The following is an 18,833-nucleotide window of genomic DNA, read 5'->3' as shown; positions in this document are numbered from 1 at the left end:
TACGTAATAATACACACACGTAATACATACTGACCTTTCATATAAGTTTCATTATAAAAATTCGGCATTTCCCAGCCGTCTTCCTCGTCGTCATAATAATGAGCGTATGTGCTGTGATGAGACGGTGCTATGGACTCGGCGTAAGGCGTAGGAGCTCCATAATAGAAGTTTACTTGAGAACCATTTTGATCGGTCGCTGGAGTGAGCATTTTTTTAGGCTCCTTTTTACGAGATGCTCTATAAAAGTATTCTTTTGTAAGATGACAATCGTAATACTGAAATTTGTTGTTTGTTATATATTACGTATTCTTATTTTATAGACTGACCTAACGCAAATCATCCAGACCAAAAGAACAACAAAAATGATGAGAATAACTCCTCCTGCGATACCACCAGTAATATAGAAGAACTCAGACTTCTCAGTACAATGTTTGCCTGTGAAACTGCCACTACACCTGCAGGATGGTTGTCCTCTGGAATCCTTCAGACATACACCCTCGTTGTCGCAATAGCCCATGCAAACGTCTGTACACTCCGTTCCAGTACCGTTGTATCCTGGTTTACATTCGCACTTGAAGTCACTTGTCTCTGGTATAAGTAAACAATAGGCATTTGCGTCGCAATGCATTTCTTCGCCGCTTGTTTCGCATGGATTGGTGCAATCGGATTTGCTGGTCTGTAAGAACAAATGTTAAACGTTAAGGTAAGAATATGATTTTGTTTTTGTTAATTATAAATGGATTTATAGAGTAGTTTTAATTCGTGGTATATTTAGAAATATTAGTTTATGATAAATAATCTAAAACATAATAAACAAAAAAAGATGATCTGAACCACTTATTGCCAGTGGTTAATTGGTTAGCATAAGTACGCTTTAAGTAATATAGGGATATATTAAACTAATACTTACTGCAGCTGGTCCTTTGGTACTGGTATTGGGTGGACAAGGTATACAGAAAGTCTGTTGAGGTTCCGACTGATAAGTGCCCTTTTTACATTGCATACATTCGTTAAGTGTACCATTCAAATGAGTACCGGGTTCACAAACTGGTAAAGAACACTCTTCGATAGCTGCCGATCCTACATTGGGCGTTGTCCTACCTACTGGACAAGCTTGGCAGGATGCTTGAACACCTTGAGTACGATAAGTACCTCTTGGACATGGTTCACATTTGCCTTCAACGGCGAGCTGTTGTCCAGAACCGCATTCGTCTCTACATTCTTCGCGAGACACAGCTTCCGCTGTTCTAGTTGTTTTTCCAAGACCACATAGCAAGCAGGAGAAACTACCCTCGTTTGGTTGATAAAATCCGTGTCCACAACTACGACACAAACCAGCTGCATCGTCGTAATACTTTCCTGCTGGACATCGTTCTTTGCAATCAGCAGCACTTCGTGCACCGACTCCAACCGTCACGCTAGGTCGACCAGCAATCACGGGACATGAGCTGCATTTCGTTCGACCTGATTCACTTTGATAAGTGCCCACAGGACAGGAGATACAACGTTGGGTCTCTTCATCATAATATGTACCCACAGCACATGGTACTGTATAAAATGTATTTTTATTGAATATATTTCGAAGTGATGGATCGTTATAAAAAGTGTTAAAAAATTTTTTAATTTCTTAGGGTGATCATTATAGAAGGAAGTATTCTAATTTTATTTAAGATAGGTTCTTACCACAATCAGGAGCCATTACAACTTGACCGATAGGGCAAGCATAATCTGATTTCAATGTTAAAGATGCTGGATCTGGTACAGTGTTTGGTAAAATGTCGTGTACATCAAATTGATCTTCCTCGAGTATCAGTCTTTCGAGTAAGGACTGTACCGTCGCTCGTTCGTTAGAATTGGCATTCAGAATAGGATCGCTATAAAAAAAGGAGTGGAACGTTATTGATTGAAACCGTAATTCGAGTAAAGTCACACAAACGGTAGCAACAGGCATAGGATATATGTATGCGCCAATATATACAGCCGTTATTGTTTTCAGGCGATCGTTCGTTGGACAAGGTTAAACTCATTTCACGGGTAAGCGTGCCTTAAGCTAACCTGCCATTAGTGACAATTAATTACAATTATCCTACATGTAATTAGAAACTCGATGACATTCTGAAATTTGTATAAATTTATAGTTGTAAAATACATATGTACGTGTTCATATTATCCTATTATGTATTAGAAATAACGCGATATTTTGGTGCAGATTTGCCTGTTATTAATGGCAAAAGGGGAAGGAGAAAAAATGAAACTAATTATAATACCATCTATCTATATCACCTATTAAGAAAACATTTTTAGTATTAATCGATTCATAGAAACCATAATATTACAGTATTGAATGAAACATATTTTTTTCTATTTTCATTTGTTATCATGCAATCATATTGTAAATGTTATTGTAAAATAATATAAATTAGCTGTTAATTAAATATATCTATCAATTATCAAATATCAAAAATCAGACGATTATTTATTATATAGGTAGATTACGTAACGTTATAGAAATTAATTCATCTAATGTAGTAGGTTCAACCTTGGATTATATAAAAGTCATTTGTTAGAGATATCGGGTTATATCATTATTATACTAATATTAAATTTCATTTTTAGCGTAATGTGATTCTACCTCGGGGAAAACAATAGTTCTGCTATAGGTCAGTTAGTAACAACGTGCAAACCCGGTTTTATGCTATTTTTTGCCTTTATCTATATTTATAATCCTTCATCCTTGGTAACTCGATCATGCACCGTGTTAAATCGCTATGTGTATGTAAATGAATCGGTAATAATTTGTTTTTTTTTGTTTTTGTTTCGTTTTTTTAGAATGAGGGCGTATTATTAGGGATGATATCGTGTTGGTTGGCATTGTTCATTGTATGACACAATTCGCATATATTCACACGAATCGAGCTGTCCTTACTTTATCGCCGGGAACGAGATCTCCACCTCGTAGGTATCGCTGCCTTGGCGCGCCTGTCTCGTTCTATGATGTAACAAGTAATAAATGCTCAGTACTAATTCATCTAGATCTACACTCGGGTTTAGAAAAAGATAGACAAAGAGAGAGAAAGAGAGAGAGAGAGAGAGAGAGAGAGAGAGAGAGAGAGAGAGAGAGAAAGAGAAAGTGAGAGAAAGAGAAAGACCGAGCCTACGGTTTATGAATGTTGAAAATATGCGATATGTTTATTCATACCTCGAATATTTCTAAACAGATTTCTAAGCTCATACGTTTCCCCAAATTTGGAATTTTATAAAGATGAATGAAAATATATTAGATGTTTTTCAACTTACGGTTCTGCTGGTACGACCGCTGAAATAATGTACATTCCACCATCTTCCTCGTTTGCTTCTCTCGTTGTTCGTATGCGATGATCACATTGAACATCGATGTTCAAATCCTTACACTCGCGTGTACCTAAAAGTTATTATCAATGTTATATGTTTTTCAACAATCTGAAAAAATATTGAATTGAATTACAAAAGATAAAAAACGTAATAATAAAAACTTGATTAAATGTTTTTAAATACATGCACGAAATTAATAAATAGTATTGTTATATATGTACTGATGTACTTCGATACATAATGTACGTATGTATGTATATACGAGCTGAGAAACGGCACGAATTTATTAGATTATACATTTATACTTACTAGACAATATATTTATATTCATTGAAATCATTATAAATATTGCATTACCTTCATAAGAATAAGAACAGAAGTTCCAATCTCTATTAAGAGAGTTTACAGCATTTCGGACCTTTTGTTTGAGAACACCTTGACCAGCCTCGTTACATAGAACTGACGTAGGGAAGTTCATCTTAATTCTGAATACACGTTGTGCTGGTATCGAACCTTAAATATTATAATAATATTATAAAATATATAAAAAAAGAAAATATAATTTGATAACTTTAGCATTGTAATAGAAACATAAGACTTACTTGTGCAAGCAGGATAAATCAATGGTAAATTAGGATCATTTGTAGGTCTCCAGAATCCTTCAGCGCCACAAGTATAAAATTTAGGAACCTCTTGAGAAAATCGTAGTCCTTGATTACATGAAATTTCGCAAACTTTGAATTGACCGCCAGAACCCCAATCTTTGCATTGTTGTACTCCTCCGATGGGATCAGCAAGTTCAGGACAGAAATCGGCTATTCAAAAAAAACAAAAAAAAAGAAACAAGATACAGGTACAAAAATACTAAGGAACATTTGAAAATAGTTAGAAAACTTACATAATACATAGACTTTGAAATTACAACTTGCAGAGTTTCCAGCTTGATCATAAGCCACGTAACTAATATCGTAAGTACCCCATAATAAAGTTTGTCCGGATCTATGACCACTTCGCTCTTGAACTTTAACTATACCAACGTTGTCACTGAAACGAGGTTCATCCCAAGTGACAATAGAAGAACCATTTTTAGCAATAACCCATAAATCACCGGGACAGTGTTCCACTTTGGGTGGAATTTTATCAGCTTCCAATTGTTGACATTTATTACCACCATAACCAGGTGGGCATACTCTTTGTCCACAATGTGATGGAACTACACGTTCTACACCTCCAACCGTTTCATCATATCCAGCCCAGGTCAAAACTAGTCCTTGATAAAGAACTGGCTCGGTTCTACAATCTCTAACTTGTTTCTGTATCTCATTCGTTACATGAAGTGCACGATTCCAGATTTGAACTTTTGTCAGGTGACCTTGGAAACCAGATTCAGTATAGCCTTTCGGATTTTCACTTTGAGGTTTACCCAATACTGCCCAGGCACTGATAATATTAAATATTAAAATAATATTAAAAATCAACTGATCATTAAAATCGTATTATGCGAGTAAAAAATTTTATAAATTACTTACTATGCTGGAAGAGATCTACCACTTCCATATCCATCCGTTTTGCTAGCAATTAAGCCTTCCGTGATTAATACGAGTTCACCACCGTTTTCTCCGTTCCATACAACAGCAACATGATGCCACTGGCCATCATTGATAGTTGCATATTCTCTGAATGGTAGATAAACATCTTGTAAATCATGGAAGAGAGATACTTGGACACCGTTACTGTGTGCTTGTACCATCGGTCGGCGATTTGTTGGTACATGCGGTGAACTAGAATTACAAAAGTTATATTGTAGAATAATTAATATTTAACTTCTACATATTAATTAAATTTAATTTATTAACTTCTACATATTAAACACTGTTGAAAGACCTTACCTTACGGCATAAAGTGTGAAGAAAGTTCCAGCCTCATCTTTTTGTGTAAATTGCACCCACATAGCTACGGTCAAACTCTTTCTAGTGCCAGTAAAGAATGGAATAATTTGTGATGCACTGCTACGTGCCGGATCACCAAAGTATAAATCATAATCAACTTGAATAGCTGAAAGATTTCATTTTTATAATATGGGTAACGATAAAAGAAAGATATTAGTTTCTTTAGCGTATAAAATTTACACCACTTACATTTCCTACAATCATCTCCTGTTAAATTAAATGGACATTGACAGAAAAACTTTCCAGTTAAATCAATACATGTTGCAGAGGGTGGACATGAATTGTCTTTGCAATCAATAATATCATCTTCGCATGTTTTACCTGTGATTTAAAACAATGTTTGATTTATGTCACCAAAATGTTTAAATGCAATTAATATTAAGGATATCCTATTACCAGTATAGCCTGGTGGGCAAATGCAAGTAAAACCAGGACCATCATCAATACAAGTGGCTCCATTTTTACATGCGCCAGCTTGGCAAGCATCGTATTCATATTGACAACCAATACCAGTATAGTCATCAGGACAAGTGCAATTAAGCCCGGAACCAAAATCTTGACAACGTCCATGATGCATGCAAGGATTACCTATACAACGTTCAGGTGCAGTTTCACATTGTTTACCATCGGTTCCAGAAGGACAACTGTCAAAAAAATACAAATAAACGATATTATGAATTCGAATTTGAACACTGTTCATTTCGATCTGTCCAAATTAGACTTACACGCAGAAGTAATCCAAGAAAAGATCGACGCAAGCTGCATCGTTTTGACACGGATGATTTTGACACATGCCGACATCGATTTCGCAATGAACTCCGGTCCAACCTTCAGGACACATACACTTGAAACCCGAAACTTCGTCTCTGCAAGTAGCACCGTTTAGGCATGGATCGGAAGCACAGTCGTTGATGTTGATTTCACAGCCTGATCCAGTGTAGCCCTCACGACAGTGACAAACAAAAGTGTTGTCTAGATCTACACAACGATCTGTGCCAACAGGATTGCATGGATCACTTTGGCATTCATCGATTTCTGCTTCACATTGAAGTCCGACGAAACCAGGTCTACATTTGCAAAGGAAACCTTCTAGTTGATCGACACACGTGGCACCATTCTGGCACGGATCTGAAGCACAATCATCTATTGTATGTTGACATTGCTTGCCAGTGTATCCTGGCTCGCAAGTACAAGTATAGCCATCGATTTGATCGAGACACTGTCCGTTGTTACGACATGGTTTACTAGAACATTCATTGATGTTAATTTCACAAGCAACACCGGTCCAACCTGGATGACAGATACATTCATGGCTGAACAATTTGTCAACACATATGCCATTAAGGCAAGGATTTCCAGAACAAAGATCAATCTTCTCGTGACAACGTTTGCCGGTAAATCCAGGCGGACAATTACAACTGAAATCAGCTACAAGATCAGTGCAATTGGCACCAAGTAAACAGGGTCTTTCAGAGCAATCATCTGTGTTGATCTCACAGCTTTGACCTTCCCAACCTGGCAAACATTCGCATTTGTATCGACCTTGCTGTAACGCTACACAAGTGGCACCATTGTTACATGGGTTTCCACTCGCCGTACATGGATTTATCTAAAATATGAAAATAAAATTTTTTTAACGATTGATGATAATACAATAATTATTAGTCATGATTATGACAACGAATAGGATCGATTACCGTTATGTCGCAATCAACGCCGGTGTAACCAGATCTACATAGACACGTGTAATTGTTGAAACCAGGTTCGTCTTTACACATAGCTCTCTCAGGACAAGTGTCGTTGCTGCAGTCTGATTTTTCTTCTTGGCAGTTGATACCAGAGTATCCGTTTGCACATTGACATCTGTAACCTTGAGGAAGATCAATGCACGTGGCGCCATTGTAACAAGGTTGAGAAGCACATTCATCGATATCGATTTCACAGCGTCTTCCAGAGAAACCAGCCGGGCATATACATTGTACATTATGTCCCATAGGTACACAAAGTCCACCATGTTGACACACACTATCCGTACATTGTACCGGTTTACATTCCTCTCGACCTACTGATCCTGCTCCGTCGCTATACATATTGGTAGGACATTCGATACATGTTGTGGCTCCGTGCTGAGGTTGGAAGAAGTCTTTTGGACATTGAGCACAGGGTGCTAATCCTGTATCTGAGTACATGCCAGGAGAACATTTGTTTCGACAACGATCACGACCTGGAGCTGCTGGTTGATAGGTAAAAGTACCAGCTGGACAAGTTTGACAATCTCTGTAACCACCTATTGGAGGTTCGCCGGTGTAACTATTCCTAGGGCACTCTAGACATGGCACCAGACCAGTTGGTGAATATGTACCATATCCACACACTGGAATACAGTCGTCTATACTTTTAGAACCTTCTTCCCTTGTATATGTTCCGAAAGGACAACGCAAACAGGAACCTTGACGATCACTATTTTGATAGAAACCTTTTGGACAGGATGTACATTGTTTCTGTTTTTCTCCAGCGAAAGTACCAGCCGGACAATGAACTGTAATATCAAATTATTCACGATAACTTCAAGTTACACAATATCATTTTATCAGTTTGATTCGATGAAATTATACTCACGACATCGAGGAACATCGTTTGTGTCCATGTTTAGTACCTCACCAATACTACAAGTAAATCCTCGTGTGATAGTTGATTTTAAAGCACGTAATGGCGGACATTGATTTCCAATAGCAGAAACATTGAGTAAGGGTTCTATGACTTTACTTGCATATGGTACAGAAAGATCAAAGATTAAACCTATGGTGGAACCACATAGATCGTATACTTGTGGTTGACGAATAACGGGAACGATCACCAAAACAAAGTCCATCTACGTATAAAAAAATGTTTTCTATCTCAACTGTGATTTATGTGTTATAAGTCACACTGATAATGTCAACGTACCTGTAGAACATTTTCTTCTAATAAGAAAGGCATCGATCTTACAAATGATACATTCATATTTACATTAACAGCAGAACAGCGTTGTGTCAAGATAGCATTTAAGTTAATGTAATATTGAGTCATCAAGTCTTGGTATTGTGGTAAACAAGGACGTGAGACAGCACCATTAGCTCGATAAGTTACTGATGCGACTACGTGATAATCAGCCTGTTGAGTATCTACAAACATAATAAATAATTCATTAAAGAGTGGACTGATCCTTTCAAAGTTTTAAAGAGAAAGAATAAATGATTATTTACTTTCAGATACACAATCTGGAACGACCGAAGTTGGAGACCAATGTTTGTTAATATCACAAACGAAGGTCTTTACAGGTGCTCCATCGGTAAATCTATAACCATTCTTGCACGTTGCTATGCACTGTAAGCCTTTATCACCTGGCACACATTTTAAACCACCATTAGCTGGGGATTTCAATTCCCAGTCGACACAAGGTGTTGCTTGTACAGATACTTGGAAATGACAGGAGGCTCGATTGCCACTTGAATCTACAGCGTATACTGTCACGTTTTCGAAACCACCTATAGGTATTACAGCTCGTTCTGGTACAAAGTTAATTCTTACTGGGCCAGACGCATCAGTAGCATTGATACGTCTTCGTGTTTCATTAAAGTTAACCGAATAACTTTCCTGCCTGTCTACGAGTTCGATCACATAGCTTTGAGGACAACTTAGCTTGGGTGGTGTTAAATCTATAATAACAATAAATTAGTCATTATCTTTATCAAGTAATGTTATCGATAAATTATTTAAATTCACAAAACGATAGACTAACCTGGTACAGTTATATTAATTTCGCAAATAGCAACGTTTCCATCGTAATCAAAGGCTACATATTTCACAACGGTGTCTTCGAATACACGAATAGGTGTTCTAAAGCTTTGTGGTTTAACTTCTAATCGAGCAATACTACCACTGTTGTCTATTGCAATAGGTTGGGTGAAGTTTACTGGTAATAAACCACCATCAGTACCCTTTTGTACTACTATAGGTTGTTGAGGACAATTCTGGAAAACTGGTGGTTCATTATCAACACATGGCGAAAAGCCATAATCGTAACCTAACAGTGGTTCAGCGACTGGTTCCTCACATCCCATGAGTTCGAATTTCAGACAAGCATTATCCATGTAACTGACGATACCAAGTATCACGAAACGAGCTTGTACATATTTCGGTAAAGTTATCATAGCCAATTCACCATAATTTCCTGGATCACGCATAGTCAAATTGAAGTTCGGGAAATAGACAACATAATTCTCACTTTCAGCTTGCTTATAAAAGAAACGTATTTCCGTGGGTCTTCCAACGATATCATTGGTTACCACACCCTTGACTAGAATTGCCTTGACTCTGTAGACTTGTCCAAGATCTACGTTAACGTAAGTGAAGGCTTCCTGTTTGCCACACCATCCAGTAACCGAGTTCAATCGAATATTTCTGGCTTCATAGTTCGGTCTTTCGGATGTTGCATTGATAGCTGAATCAGGTATACGTCCAGATGTTAAACCAAGAGGTTTGACAACTCGACATTCTGGTTCTCGAACACAAACAATTGGTCGTGGATTTATTAGAATATATCCTGGTCGACTACATCCAAATTGAACTTCCGAGCCTTGTTCATAACTGCGAGCTACTTGATATCCATCACTTGGTCTTCCAGGATCCTCGCAAACAGGACCTTCGCAACGTAAATTACCAAAGTCCCAAACCCCATTCGCTTGGCAACGTACAACGTTGTCATGCCGATTAGTTTCTCCTGCTAACTTGAAAGTATCTTGACAACCAAAGAAGAAAGATGATTGATATTTTGTATCAATGTATTGGCCATATTCAGCACCGGGCGTTGGCAATGGCTTGCCACAATCAGCACGTGGGCAAGCTGGCTGAAAACCAGATAACCAATAATCTGGTAGACCTGGTTTAGGATCGTAAACGCATTGACGAAAACCAGACGTTGCAGTATTTCGTAGATTACGTCCGTTGCTGCCGCATTTCAGAGTGACGTTCTGTTTGAATGGAACCAAAACGCTAGTTTCGTCGGTACGAATCACTGAAAGTCCTTCATTTTTGTCGTCCGGTAGTGAAACACATTTGGCATCTATTAACAAAAATTATATTTTTCAAAAATATGAAGGAAACGAATTGTAATATTCAAAAAATTAGTATTACTTACATTGACATTCAGGTACTGTACCATTCCATACGCCACTGGAAGTACAAACTACAGCCGATGAACCAGCTAAAACGTAACCGAAGTTACATTGGAATCTAACTACATCGCCAAAATGATGTTGGTCCTATAAACAAATATATATTTAGATGTTAATAATTGTACTGATTGTAAGTTATTATTGAAAATTAGTTTTCTCTATATTTGAATTGATTCTTTACCTTGGTCGACAAAATTTTTCCATTGTCCGGTGCAATTAAGGCAGGACACATTACAGGTACACAAGTTTTATTCCTCTGATACAAATCGCCGTCCCTTTCACCAGTCTCAGACTTTTCAATATTAAATCCGGCGGTGCCGTTACCTTTGTAGAGTTCAAAACCTGTATTGCACATGCATGAATAGCTACCAGGATTGTTGATACATTTTTGATGACAGCCACCATTTTTTGTGGCACACTCGTTTATATCGGTACATTCCAATCTCGTACAGCCCATTATTTCTAATTTCATACAAGGTGCTCCAACGTAATCTTGCATCCTAAATTTGATGTATCGTGCCTCGATTGGTACCGGTAAGTTCAGTACAGATAATGTAGGTTCAAGAATTCGGAATTCAACTGGTGTGCCATCAGGATTGGTATAATCTTTGAAAGTGTCCGTTAGATCATCCGTGTATTGAATACGTACTGCCGAGGTGAATGCGATGTTGCCATCGACTCTAGCAACAACCTGTGTTCGGAAACCACGAATGATCGTTGGTGCTTTCATATCAATCATTACCCAATTCGTTCCTGGCTCAATGTTATTACCACACCAGCCATCACCATTGTTTAAACGTACTCCCTGAAAAAAATTGTTTTTTGATAATTACATACTCGTATATCACAAGTACAGAATACAAATAAAATAGTGAAACATTACTCACAGATTTCATGTAGCCATTTTCGGAACTCGAAACAGTAATGGATTCATCAGGGATACCACCGTTTATCAAACCGAGGTCACCTATAGGACGACACTCCATAGTTGGAGCGAATCCTGATTTGCATTTGCAAGTGAATGCACCAGGGTTATTAATGCATTCCGTAGAAGCTAGATCGCATTGACTAGTTGCGCACTCATTTATGTCTATCAGAAAATCGATGCTTTTATTTCAATATTTCATATCTGTGTGCATAAAAAATTCATTTTATTTTTATTACCTTCGCAAGTTGGAACATTGTCAAATAACTGATTAGGGCCACATTGAATAATGTTCGATCCTGTAAGTTTGTAACCTCTGTTGCATTGTACTCTAGCCTCATCACCAAAATAATACTCTCTAGTTGGGTCGACAACGTAACCATTCTTTATCATAGGTAACAATGGACACTTTGCACCTGATGCATAACAATGGACACATAGTTAGCTAAGTGATCCTTTAGAAAGATATTTTTTCGCTTCTAAGTCTACTTACGAGAACAAGTTGGCACTTCATCTGACCATGTACCATTGCTCATACAAAGGATCACTGGATGACCACTTCTAACAAAACCAGGTTCACATTCGAATCTAACAATAGTACCGTAACTGCGACCACCTCCATTAAGAATTGTAATATTTGAATGAGGTGCTTCTGGAAGTGGTGCACACTGAGATGCTGGAAAATCAGTACACAAATGAATAAATCAGATGCTATAAATTAGAATTTACGTATTTAAAAATAAATTTTGTTACCCAAGCAAGATGGTTTCTTTTCCCATCTTCCATCAGCTAAACAAGAAATTTTTTCTGTAGGCCTTCCAGATGGAAAAGCAAATCCAGCATAACATTGATAAGTAGCTAATCCTTTATATGTGACGTTCGATGAACCGATAGAAAATCCATTATCTATTTGCGGAACAGGACCACAATATACTTCCTGACATTTTGGTATATACGTAACGGACCAATTTCCTCCGGGTAGGCATTCAGTGGTAATTTTGGGTTTCCCTGTTGCAAATTCTTGTCCCAATGGGCATGAGAATGTTACTGTTGTTTCGAAAGCTGTATCTCGACTTGATGCAAGAGCTCCTTCGCCAGGTAACAATGCAGGACAATCTAATTATTAAATATTTGTTATTTTTAAGCAGGCTTTTGAAAATTTCAACTAATATACATTTGTTATTGATCACAATTTTACCCGCTGAAAAAGCAGCTTGCCAACCGGAACTGCTATGTAAAGCATCAGAAGCAAATCTGACTAACATTTCTCCGCTTTCAGCGGTGAGAGTTATTTTTGGACGAGTATTCGAAGTAAAACCGTTTCCTGGATGTAATCGGAGTCCATTTGTATTTGGACCATCATATATCTACAAATTTCCAATCAAAATATGATCATATTAAATATAAACATATAATTTTCATCTTTTTTTGTCAACATACTTGTACAAAATCAGTCTTGTGAACATTGAAGTTGACGAACTTCAAGGAAAGCGGTCCTCCATCAGGATTCTTTACTCTATAAAGACATTCTTGATTATTTGGATAATCGTTTAGTCCATAAGAAGGTGATTGCACTGTTCCATTTCTTGCAACGACTGTTGCCTTGCATCCTTGAGTGTATAGAATACTGAACCCACGTCTTGAATCACCCAGACTCGTTTTAAAATATAGATAAAGATTATTGCTGGTTGACATGATCACTGTAGGATTGTCCTCGGATTTTCCGCTTAAACGAGCAATCGGACGACTCATTGGCGAATCTCCATCTCGTATGAGGATATAATCACGATTCATTTCTAGATCTAAGTCTTCGATCTAAAAAATCATTGAATATCGTTGATTATTTTTCCTTATTTAAAATCCTATTTAGCGATTATTTTATTGGAAGACAACTTGTTATTTTGTATGGAATCGAACATTTAAAATTGTATTAAATTGCTGATATTTGACGTACTTCAAGAGACATTATTCTTCCAGGCTGAGCTTGCAGGATATAAAGGCATTCCAATCCACCAGGATAATTCTGCGGATAACCTGGTGACGTGAGTATTTGTCCTTGGGGAGTAGCACGAAGAATACCACCGCATGTTTGCGGCTCAGTTTTCCAAGAAGCACGGAATCCTTTTCTCTCGACCGAAGCGTCGGTGCTGAATTTAATGATCATAAAGTTCGAAGCCGAAACAAAGAGCTTGTTGCTGAGTTCTTGCTTGCCAGATAGGGTTGCTAGATTCACAGATTTATCTTCGGTTCTACCTCCTACCAGTATCTGTACTATATCGAAGCTCTTTTCCGTCTCGAATTCTTGGAACTGAAAATTACACAAAATATCATCAAGCACAAGTTAAAACGATCGATCCATTTCTAGGTTCTAAGCGAACGAGCAATTACGTTCAGTTTCGTGATTGAACAACTTGCATGCTTTCTCGTGCGCGCCGATTTACCTTTCGAGGCAAATAGAGATATACGTTAGATGAAACGAAAGCCAATTCAGAAAGCGAATCAGTTGGATTTGGCATGGCTACTTGATTCTAGGCTAACGTGTCTTATAATTAATTTCATTAATTTATTTATTTATTATACATACTCTCGGATATGCTCGAAGTATTTTTCCTTTGAATGACATTCTTACGAGTTTTTTCTTTTTGCAAATAAAAAAAGGTAGTTAGATGATTGTTAACCTGCAATAAAATGTTGTGACCTTGCGGCCCTTCCAAAGTCCATTTGCAATTTGCCAAAGGTGCATATTTGTGAGGATAGTTTGGACTTTCGACGACATCACCACTACTGGCCATGTAAAATTGACAGTTCATCGGGCAATCGATTTCGTCTGAATAATCGCCGCAATCGTCTTGTTTGTCACATTTGAATGCAGCGTTCACACATTTACCGTTCGAACAATGGAAAGAACCTGTATGTAATTCAGATTTATAATGATGTCTCAAATACACGTTAAAATCTATTTATGATGTAATGTTCTGGATTGTTTCGCTAGTAACTAGGATAATTAAAATTATATATATATATATATATATATATATATATATACATATATGTATATATATATATATACATAAATGTACAAAAATTACTTTAATTAACTCGACGTGATACAATCAAGAAAAAGGAAGGAAATTGGATTTGAAATAAATTCTAACACGAAATATTCTGTTCTACATTTTCTTCCTGAATTCCGGAAGGTTAAATTATATTTTCTGACATAAGTATGGAAGAATAAGATCGTCACATTTCTATGATACGTACCGGCTGGACAAGCTGCTGACCGGCACATGAAAGGAAGGAGCGATTCACAGGTTGTTAACTCCCAAGTTTGACGATCGTCCGTCAAAGCAACGTCGACGCATTCACCTGATTGCGGATTTGGTTGCCTGGATGCCCAGAAACCTACATTTTTTTAAATATTTGCAGTATATACATTTTTCGATTGATCCATATGTAATACATTAATCAAAATATTTGTATTATATACGTATATATATATATATATATATATATATATATATATATATATATATACAGAAATATTTTTCTTATATACCTATATATTTTTAAAAATATTTTTTTTATACGTATACAAGATTTTTCAAAATATTATATTTTATATATACTTTATGCAAAATAGTTTTATAATAATACTCATACATTTTTCAAAATATTCTTATTGTAGATATTTCGCATTAATAAGCAAATAATATAAGTTTATACTACATTTCTTTTGTAACAAAAAATTTGCTAATAGGATAAGTGATAGAACCGTAAACCTCTTGGTAATTCGGTAAGAGGGTAACAACGGTAAACGAGTGAAACGCGAACGAGGAAATAGTAGGAACTTGTACCGACGCGGACATAAAACGGAGATGTCTGGGCATTGTTGTGGGAAAAGTGTGTCTTCGTGCCGCGTGCGAGTTCCGCGTTTGCGCGACCTCGATACAAAACCTGCCCTCGTCTATAAACGTTCGCTTCTCCTCGGCATTTTGCTCCTAATTTCCGTAAAGATGACCTTGTCTCGGGGCCGACGATAATCGAGCAAAGAAAAATCTCGATGTCAATCGTTCCTCATTCATTTTTGATATCAATGAATTTTATTTTTGTCTATATAAAATTTGGATAAACGAAAAAATTGGTCTATTCGTTAGTATCCAATTTTATTAAAAAGAAAGTTATAGTACCACATAGGTTTCATATTTTTCTAATTGTTGTTATTACTTTTAATGATCTTAAATTGAAAGTAAAAGTTTTTGCTTTTTTCTTTTGTAAATGATTTTCATTTGATCATCGATAAATGACATAGATTTTTCAAAAATATTTACAACTTTTTTTTTATGAGCAAAGATCAGCAAACTCCAATAACTCGAAACACGTTTTTCCTAGAAATTATTTTATGATAGAAGTTTAACGGGGATAATAGATTTTTAACTAACCAGCATATTGAGAGACTAGCATTCCTGCGGCGGATTCAAGCGTGTTGGTTCGCAAATCGTCTAACGAGGCGAGTCCTAACCAGTAACGGTCCAAATGTCGGCCAACCATACTTGCAGTCATGTTGTTCTCGCTATAACTTTCCACCACCATAAGCTCGCTTCCGTACCTGTAATTTTAAACGTTAAATCGTTTGATCGACGAACAATATTCGTTCGTTAAGAAAGAAAATAAATACAAAAGAGAAAGAAAAGGAACAAAAAATAAAGAGAAAATAAAAAGAAAATAAAAAGTTGTAATTCAGTAATTTACTAAGTTCCGATTGGTGTTCATGGTTCGCTCACCTTCTGCATAGTTCCGCCGCTTTTTCCCAGGAATGCCTGATGTTGAAGAACTTGTAACAGTGTATACCTCGTAATTCCCATCCTGCGTAACACAAGGAAAGACATTAAGTAGATTTTCTTTGTTAAAGTGTAACGAGCGGATTACAAAACAAAGACGCCGGCAAATTCGAACAAGCATTCATGCGAGATAAACGATCGAAATGTAATCGTTCCTTCCTTTTCGTATTTTAAGAAAAATAATGATTAAAGTGGAACGTAACTCGTTCCATGAACAAAGAAAATTTCATTTTCGTAGTAATAGTTTATTGGTACTATTAAAAACTAAAGGAAATTGGGAAATTGAGGAATTTGGTTCTGTCATTTTCCTGATCGATTTTCATCTTCAATCTGTAGTTATTAAGTTCGAGAGAACTCATTTGACTAAAGTTGTTGTGCATATTGTAATTATTAAACGTGTGACAACTTATATGTATTCTGAAAGTTACGGTATTAAATAAGGTTCCTTTCATTGTATCGAATTATAAATAACTTCTGATTTACTTTTTTAAATTATTTGTTTTCATATAAATTATTCAAAAATATCAAGATCAGCATGTGTGTGTGTGTATGTGTATACAAATTTATCATTAATGATAATTTATTTGTATTTTGTGATAGTAAATATCAAGAATAACATACCTAATAAGTAATAATACTTGAGAATGAATCCTATAATGCAATATAAATTTATTATTACTAATAATCTATTTTCATTTAGTTGTAGTAAAATTTAATGAATGGTGATAAATATTTAGAATCGAAATAATTTATAAATGAATCTATCGAAATAAGACAAGTATATTTAATATTTTTAATAATTTATCGATGAATTTAGTATCACGATTATTCTGTAAATTAATTCATAGTATATATTTAATAAGATAATTAATTTTTCCGTAACGTTCATTCAAATGTGAGAATAAAATTGTCATTGCGGTTACGTACGAGAAGAATGAGCACGTGAGTAACGTCAAAATCGTAGTACCGATACAAGAAAGCAGGCTAACTATTGACCCGTATGGACAATGACGGACATCAACGACCTCGATCGTTTTTAGTGCACGCACTCATATATACATACGTGTACGTATATGAACGTCACGTTGTTTATAGCTCGGTAGACGAGCTTTTACTTTGCGAAAGGAGATCGTCGAGAATCAAAGAATCAAGATTGATCCGTGTATGATCGGATCATGTCTGTATTTAGTTCGTCTTACGATCGATCATTTTTTTATTTATTTTCTGACAAGAAATGAATACAATCATTTCTAACAAATAATAAGGTTTTTCAATAAGTATTACCGAATGTTCTTTTCTTTTCTTTTTTCTTTTTTCCTTTTTTTTTTTTTTTAGATAAATCATTTTAATTTAAACAAATGTTTTAAAATCTTTTTTTTAACATATATAGTATGATTGATTTAAAATTATAGATATATAAAGGTTTGACTGAGAATATCAGTCTAATTATCAACCGTAGCTTCTTTCGTATATTACGGTCAAAGTTCAGAGATAGAATTCTTTCACGATATTCTGAATGTTAGTTGAATGTTAATTGACCGTCAAGATCGTACGATTTGTTGTCGCTCGAATATTTTCTTTGAACTGTGTCAAAAATCAAATTTACGACACTAACTTTTATTATTTATCATGTAAAAGCTTCGAAAAATATTGACAAGAATTAATAATACTCGATACAAATATTTGTTTATTCTACCTAATATATCCATAATCCATTGAAGAATTTCAGAACGTAATTCGATCGTTCATCGGCGAAATATAATTGCAATTATGTAAAAATATCTAATCTAAAAATCGAGAAAAAAGGATAGTATCCTATAATTTTAATCGATCGTTCTAATTATTTAAAGATTTTTATTATTATAAGAAAGATTTTAAAAAATTGTTTAAATTTAAATGACATTTGAAAGAAAAAATAACATAAATAAAAAGAGAACTTTCGATAAAACTTATTGAAAGATCTTATATCTATATAGTAAAAGCTTGTCTTGAGATTTACAATGAATATATTTTTCTTTATGAAAATAGAAAAAGAAAAAAATAAAAAAGAAAAGATAGGTGAATATCGATCGTAGCTACGCTATGGAGTGTATTTCAACAACTCGATTATTCTCATAAGATAATGGATTCTTCGATGCGATGTGTCGTTGCAATTCTCTCAGTGGACGGAGCCGATCGCGGCCTTCCTTTCTTTCGAAAGGTCAAACGGCTACGCTTCGACAAAGTTGCTCCTTCTCCTTCGTATATTAGCATTTCTCGTTCGACGTACATACTTACATATGTGCATACCACACATATGCGTGAAATATTTTTCTGTATTACTCATAAAGTGACAATAATGGAGTCGTAAAGGTGCTTTAAATATATTATTTTCAACTTTGAATTAAGTAAAATTTTTCGTTTATTCTTTGGTTTCATATTTTCAGTAACATCGATAATCTTTTACTTAATTTGATTAAGTTTAAGAAGAGTTTCTTTAAATGATGTAAATTATTATTTATGTAAAAATAATGTAAAAATAAGTGACAAAAATTAATAATCGATACATATATTT

General features: G+C 35.6%; 1 protein-coding gene across 1 annotated transcript in view; it reads right to left on the bottom strand.

Moving 5' to 3' along the window:
* uif (sushi, von Willebrand factor type A, EGF and pentraxin domain-containing protein uif) overlaps window positions 1–18,833 on the bottom strand; it is a 33,980-nt gene that overhangs the window by 689 nt on the left and 14,458 nt on the right. Inside the window, exons 4-35 of the mRNA XM_035869542.2 lie at window positions 16,223–16,304; window positions 15,881–16,047; window positions 14,703–14,843; window positions 14,120–14,349; window positions 13,396–13,749; window positions 12,882–13,256; window positions 12,640–12,808; window positions 12,195–12,557; window positions 11,935–12,117; window positions 11,681–11,857; window positions 11,404–11,606; window positions 10,698–11,321; window positions 10,480–10,603; window positions 9,082–10,404; window positions 8,546–8,998; window positions 8,247–8,464; window positions 7,920–8,172; window positions 6,998–7,839; window positions 6,026–6,909; window positions 5,697–5,944; window positions 5,490–5,621; window positions 5,241–5,406; window positions 4,881–5,132; window positions 4,250–4,791; window positions 3,954–4,166; window positions 3,709–3,864; window positions 3,298–3,421; window positions 2,927–2,989; window positions 1,684–1,874; window positions 911–1,548; window positions 327–676; window positions 35–237 (exon numbers count right to left, since the gene is read on the bottom strand). Coding sequence (XP_035725435.1) covers window positions 35–237; window positions 327–676; window positions 911–1,548; window positions 1,684–1,874; window positions 2,927–2,989; window positions 3,298–3,421; window positions 3,709–3,864; window positions 3,954–4,166; window positions 4,250–4,791; window positions 4,881–5,132; window positions 5,241–5,406; window positions 5,490–5,621; window positions 5,697–5,944; window positions 6,026–6,909; window positions 6,998–7,839; window positions 7,920–8,172; window positions 8,247–8,464; window positions 8,546–8,998; window positions 9,082–10,404; window positions 10,480–10,603; window positions 10,698–11,321; window positions 11,404–11,606; window positions 11,681–11,857; window positions 11,935–12,117; window positions 12,195–12,557; window positions 12,640–12,808; window positions 12,882–13,256; window positions 13,396–13,749; window positions 14,120–14,349; window positions 14,703–14,843; window positions 15,881–16,047; window positions 16,223–16,304 — 10,443 coding nt within the window. The remainder of the gene's footprint in view (window positions 1–34; window positions 238–326; window positions 677–910; window positions 1,549–1,683; window positions 1,875–2,926; window positions 2,990–3,297; window positions 3,422–3,708; window positions 3,865–3,953; window positions 4,167–4,249; window positions 4,792–4,880; window positions 5,133–5,240; window positions 5,407–5,489; window positions 5,622–5,696; window positions 5,945–6,025; window positions 6,910–6,997; window positions 7,840–7,919; window positions 8,173–8,246; window positions 8,465–8,545; window positions 8,999–9,081; window positions 10,405–10,479; window positions 10,604–10,697; window positions 11,322–11,403; window positions 11,607–11,680; window positions 11,858–11,934; window positions 12,118–12,194; window positions 12,558–12,639; window positions 12,809–12,881; window positions 13,257–13,395; window positions 13,750–14,119; window positions 14,350–14,702; window positions 14,844–15,880; window positions 16,048–16,222; window positions 16,305–18,833) is intronic.

This window comes from Vespa mandarinia, chromosome 4, assembly GCF_050613455.1.
Source record: "Vespa mandarinia isolate Hongniang chromosome 4, ASM5061345v1, whole genome shotgun sequence".
In the NCBI taxonomy this organism is placed as follows: Eukaryota; Metazoa; Arthropoda; class Insecta; order Hymenoptera; family Vespidae; genus Vespa; species Vespa mandarinia.
Note: the sequence above shows the minus strand (reverse complement) of the source record. Positions and strands in the feature narration are given on the sequence as shown.